Here is a 6,000-nt window from a genome sequence, read left to right on the forward strand (position 1 = left end):
TCTCTCAATATAAGGAAGAGGAAAACAGCAGATGTAAGTTTATCCATCTCTGCTTTACAAAGCTCAGAAGTTTGGCTCAGTAGTCAACAGAGGGTTTGGATCCCCTTACCAGCTAGCTGCCAAAAAAAAAAGTAGTCAACTGATTTGCCCAAGGTCACAAACCTAGGATGTGGCAGATCCCAGACCCATGCTCTGGCCTGCTGGTCCTGTGGCCTTCACATAGTGGTCCCCTCTGCATTCAGGGCTTATCTGTGGCAGTTCTGTCTGTCAGTCATGACCCTGTGCTGGCCCCTGGGATCTATGCCCACCCCCTTGCCTCATATTGGCTCTTGTCAGTTTCTGAGAAGTGTTTTCTTTTTTCTTTTTATAAAATCTGTAGCATATGGAATGGACAGCCGACCTCCCATGGCAATTTTTGAGTTGTTGGATTACATCGTCAATGAGGTAAGTACTGCCTGGTTTCCTTGACCATGGAATTTGTTTGCTACTCTTAAGGAAATACCCATGGCTGAGTTGATTAGGAAACTTGTAAATTGGTCCCACAGTACATGCTCCAGGATTCTTGTGTTCTGGTTTGTGTGTCAAGCTGTTGGAAATGAGTGGCAGGTTTAAAAACTGCAGGAGTCCCTTTCCCAGGTGACATCTTCAGGTAGCTGAGTCCCTCTTCCTTTCCAAGATTCAAGAGCCTCAGCTTATATTTACATTCTTGTGCACTATGTGCTAAGTACTGAGGGGTGGGGGTAGGAGTGGGGCAGGGATCCAAAGATGGAAAAACTAAAGTCCCTAGTCTAGAACGTTAGATTGTATAGGGGAGGCAAGACAAATGTATATGTAACTGTAATACAGGGTTTTTGCTTATAAGTGCCATTAAAAAGCTATGAACATAAAAATGAGTGTAGAAATAGCTATGGAACATAGTCACTATAAACTGGTGTGTAAAAAGGGCAGACTACAAAATAGTATGTACACTACGGTCAATTCTTTAAAAAAATTTATGAATGCATGTACATATGTGCATATATGAAGGTACTTCAAAAAGCTCGTGGAAAAATAGAATTACAAGATATTTGAATTTTTCCATGAACTTTTTGAAGTACCCTTGTAAAATCTGGAAAGTTCTAAAATATTAGTGGTTATCTTAGTGATGAAATTGTAATTAAAATTGAGTAAAATTTTCTTTTTTGTTTATTGCTGCTGGCTGACTTTAATACAAAGAACACATATTTAAACATACCAGTACGTTTAAATGAAAAAAGGATCAAGGAAGGAAGAGACTGACAATCATTCATCAAATTTAGGTTTTGGGGTTGTGAGAAGCTGTGGACAAGCACCAAGGTTGCTCAGAGGGAAGTGAGGCAGGGCTGGAGGAGCTGGGCTAGGGGTCAGGACAGGATATTTTTCTTTTTTTTTAAAAGATGACTGGTAAGGGGATCTTAACCCTTAACTTGGTGTTGTCAACACCACGCTCTCCCAAGTGAGCTAACTGGCCATCCCTATATAGGGATCCAAACCCGTGGCCTTGGTGTTATCAACACCACACTCTCCCAAGTGAGCCACAGGCTGGCTTAGGACAGGAGTTTAGGAGGAGGAGACGAGAGGGCCAGCACTCCTGGCCATGGGGGCAGCCTTGGTAGTTGAAGAGAAGGTAAATTCTGGCATGTTTGGGAAGCAGCTGGAGGCCCCTAGTTTGCTAGGGTATAAGATAAAGGTTATCATACCATTCTCTTCTTCAAGAGACCAGTGCAATAACTTCTCATACTTTCTTACTGTTCTCTAAAACCAGACCCCAAAAGGCTCAAAAAGGTCCCCTTGTCCATTATAAACTCAACAAGGAAAATCCTGGTTCACCCCAGAAGTCTCTGGTTCACAGTCTACTAGGGAGTTTAATTTACCTCTCTTTACTGACTGCACAGCTTTATAGTAAGCACCATAGACTGTAGAAAAGTAGTTCAGGATCTGATCCTTGCTGCTTAAAGATTTAAGGAAGGCGAGCACCTTCCATTTGCAGCACTGGGGAAAAAGCCATCCATCCTCTACTGATAGGGACCTAAACCAAATGGGAGTCATATTAAGGGAGGGGGGTGCCTGAGGTTAAATATGCAGCTGCACCTCCGAGTGTGCGCTGCTTTCTTCCACATTTTCACGTTCATTTTCCTACTCGGTTCTCCCAAGCACTGCTGAATTGGTTTTGTTATCCTCTTCACACAGGCTAGGAAATTGAGGCTCCAAGATGAGATATAGCTCAGGTCCCTCCCACCTTGTGCTCTTTCTCCCTTATACCTACTACCTCCCATCCCCCCCCACCCCCATGCCCCACTCCTACCTCCCCGGAGGCTTGGCTGTGCAGCAGTAGATCTGCCTCAGCCTCTGCTGGCACACTGCCCCTCCCTTGCCTGGCTCCCTCCTACTCAGAGGGAATGGACGCTGGCCTCTGGAGACCAAGTTGCTAGTCTCCTTTCTCCCTTGAACATTCCCTTCATTCCTCTCAGCAGCAGAGTCTGCTGGGCAGGACTTGATCTGGGCCACTATTCCTAAGAGCTCTGTTCTAGTTCTTGACCTTTGACCATACTGACAAGGCCTTCAGGGAAGGAGGGATATGCTGGGCTTTTTGGTAGGGGAGGAGACTCAGGGTTTCATTTTAAATCTTGGATCACTTGTTAATTTTGGGATACACATCAGAGCAGAGATATTCTGGCAGTGTGTCTGAGGGTCAGCTTCTCACAAGGAAGCTACACACAGCTCACATTTCTTGGGACTGCATGGAGCACCATGAGCCTGGTGCCATGTAGCGCTCCATGATCACCATGCAAAAATGAGAGCTGTTGTTAGTGTTCTTCGTCTGATGCCTGAAGATAGCCTCATTCCTGGACTGTACAGGCAGCATTCTTCCAGACCCAGCCCTCTGCCAGTTTGTTTTATTAACCTTTCTCTGTCTTTCCAGGGCTCAGAAAAGGGACTTTTTTTTTTGCTTGCTTCTGTGGGCGCTGTCAGGCCTGGGCTGTGCTTGGTGGTTTGCACATCCCTTTAGCTGTTGCTAGTAATTGCTTGTTACATTTCCATGTCACACTCCAAAATTCACAATTCTAGAGTGTCAGAGCTTGAAAGAGTCCCAGAGATCATTAGGCCCAACCTCTTCATTTCATAAAAGAGTAAACTGAGGCTCAGAGAGGAACCAGTGACTGGTTCAAAGTCATCAGATGAGTGGTAGAACACTTAACTTGGTCTCAATTCTAACTCTGCTATGTGAGACCATATTGTCTCCCACCCCTGTCTTTCTTTGACTGGATAAGGGTAGCACTGCCCAGAAGTGGGGGTGTATGGGGAGAGGAGATGGCTTGAGCAGGTAGCCAGGCATTTCACGTCTTGACCTGTGTTTGCAGCCTCCTCCAAAACTGCCCAATGGAGTATTCAGTCTAGAATTTCAAGATTTTGTGAATAAATGGTAAGTTGGCTTTTTGTTCTCTGTAAGGGTAACGATTTGTCAGGCTTCCTACTCACCTCTGGGAGCACCGGTTATGCCCTTTGCCCTCCCCTCTGATTACCCCCAACTGCTGTCATAAGCCCTTTTTGCAGAATGCCAAGACATATGTGATGTGTCTGACTACAGCAGTGGGGAAAATAGCTGCTGCTTGCAGCACTTGCTCTACAGGGATTGGCATATTGCTTTTTGACCTTAGTTTAATTCAGCAGGAATTTATGAACTTATTGTGGGCATGACATTGCGCTAAGAACAAGAAGATGAATAAGGCTCAGGCACTTCTCCTCAGAGCCTGTAGGGTGTAGGGATGACATACATGCAAATATAGGTAGTTTGAGTTAGAACCAGTGCCAGGCAGTAGCTCTCACATTATCTTTCTTCCTTTCAGCTTAATAAAAAACCCTGCAGAGAGAGCAGATTTGAAGCAACTCATGGTAAGTCCATTTATTTCAGACACTTACTGTACTTGTTTGTCTGTTCTCCTCCTCTGTCACACATCTGTCCATTAGTTCCTGTTCCCATTCCGTGCTCTGCACTTACCACTGTGGTCCAGCTAAGCCTGGGGCTGCGGAATGCCAAACATCAGTCTCCTCTGCCCGCCCATAAGGCTGAAGGAAGAGCTGAGCGGGGATGACCCCACAGGCTGAGTGAGCGAGGAGGACGAAGGGCCTGAGGGAGTTGAGGGAAAGGGCCAGCCCACTCAGGAAGGGGCCTTTTTCTGATACTGACTGGCTCACCTTACATTCAGCACCCTTCCAACTCGCTTTCCGCCTGCCTCTTGTTTGGTGGTGGGCAGAGTGGGAAAGCATTACTGTAAATATCTGGACTTACATGCCTTAGATGGCCTATACAATGTAACATGCACTGAAGTCCATCATTTCCTCTGTCAGGCATTACTGACATACTACAAGACAGGGTTACTGTCCCCATTTCATACTGCAGGAGCAAGCTCAGAGAGGTGAGTGGCTTGCCCATGGCCACACAACTGGTGTGAATGACATAGTCAAGTGGAGCAGATCTTTGGGCCTGCAGCTGGTCCTCCTTTCCTGGCCCCATTGCTGCTCAAGAGAGCCCTCAGGAGTTCCTTCCAAGTACAGCACAAGCTCTAGATCCAAAACTCTTGGCTTTTCCTTCTTGGTGGCTTTTTAAACACTATCTCCTCTCCCCATTTCCTTGCACACAGGTTCATGCTTTTATCAAGAGATCTGATGCTGAGGAAGTGGATTTTGCAGGTTGGCTCTGCTCCACCATTGGCCTTAACCAGCCTAGCACACCAACCCACGCAGCTGGCATCTAAGCCTTTGGGAAGCAGCAAAGAGCGAGTCCCTGCTCAGTGGCGTGCCATGTTGCTTTTGGGCCTCTTTTCCATGCCTGTCTCTGTTCAGACGTGCATTTCACCTGTGACAAAGGATGAAGAACACAGCATGTGCCAAAACTTTACTTGTGTGATTTTTAATATTACTGTCTTTATTCTTATTACTATTGTTATTCCCCTAAGTGGATTGGCTTTGTGCTTGGGGCTATTTGTGTGTGTTAGTGATCAAAACACATGCCAAGCTGAATTACAGTGAAACTTTGGTGACTGTGGGTAGTCATTCTTACTGATAATTGGACTGCTGTTCCTGCTCCATGACTGGCTGGCCACCTGTATTTTCAGGATTATTTGACACTTGGTGGTACTTCATTCTTGCTGGGCTACCTTCTGAGTGGAAGGGAGCCTTGTGAGATTCTTTACAGGCAGTGCATGTGAAGCATGCTTTGCTGCTATGAAAATGAGCATCAGAAAGTGTACATCATGTTATTTTATTATTATTTTTTTGCTTTTGACGTAGAATTCAGCAGTTTCCATCAAAATCTAGCCAGAGCCCTTCACTGCCATGATAGCTGGGACTTCACCAGTCTGTCTACTATAATGATTTGTAGACTTCTGGTTGTACTTCTATATTTATTTTTAAATATACTATGTGGGATATTTAGTGGTATGTCTCTCTCTTAAGTTTCGATTAGTGTTTCTAAAATGGTGGAGTTATTTTTGAATGTCACAAACAGATCAGGCATTAAAATGTGTCAGGTTTATCTTTCCCCAAATCCAAGTATTGATGCTACTGTAAACAATGTGTATAGTGCCTAAAAATTGTATGAAAATCCTTTTAACCATTTTAATTCAGATGTTTAACAGATCTAGTCTCTTGAGATTCTAATAAATATACTATCAAGTTAAAAAAAAAAGGGAAAGATATTTCTACTTTGGATGGTGGGCTTTTCATTTTATCTAGTACACAAGGAATCAAGTGATTTAGCCAAGCATTATTATGGCAGGGGGGAAGTATATACAGGAAGGAGGCTGGAAGGCAGAAATTCTACACCAAGAACAAGTTCAGTGCTTTGGACTAATGGAGCTTCTGTAATCTCATTTTTTGCACTTTGTCAGTTCCTTTCACCTAACACCCTTATCTGCAGCTCTTCCAACCACCTTCCTCTGGACCTGTGAACAGATCCTGTCTATTCTTTCTATCAAGGGA

At 44.6% G+C, this 6,000-nt stretch overlaps 1 protein-coding gene across 1 annotated transcript in view; it reads left to right on the forward strand.

Moving 5' to 3' along the window:
- Window positions 1–5,717, forward strand: part of MAP2K1 (mitogen-activated protein kinase kinase 1) — an 80,834-nt gene extending 75,117 nt beyond the window's left edge. Inside the window, exons 8-11 of the mRNA XM_008579703.1 lie at window positions 380–444; window positions 3,381–3,442; window positions 3,867–3,912; window positions 4,662–5,717. Coding sequence (XP_008577925.1) covers window positions 380–444; window positions 3,381–3,442; window positions 3,867–3,912; window positions 4,662–4,775 — 287 coding nt within the window. The 3' untranslated portion in view covers window positions 4,776–5,717. The remainder of the gene's footprint in view (window positions 1–379; window positions 445–3,380; window positions 3,443–3,866; window positions 3,913–4,661) is intronic.
- Window positions 5,718–6,000: the final 283 nt, after the last annotated feature.

Source organism: Galeopterus variegatus, unplaced genomic scaffold (assembly GCF_000696425.1).
Source record: "Galeopterus variegatus unplaced genomic scaffold, G_variegatus-3.0.2 Scaffold1946, whole genome shotgun sequence".
Lineage (NCBI taxonomy): Eukaryota > Metazoa > Chordata > Mammalia > Dermoptera > Cynocephalidae > Galeopterus > Galeopterus variegatus.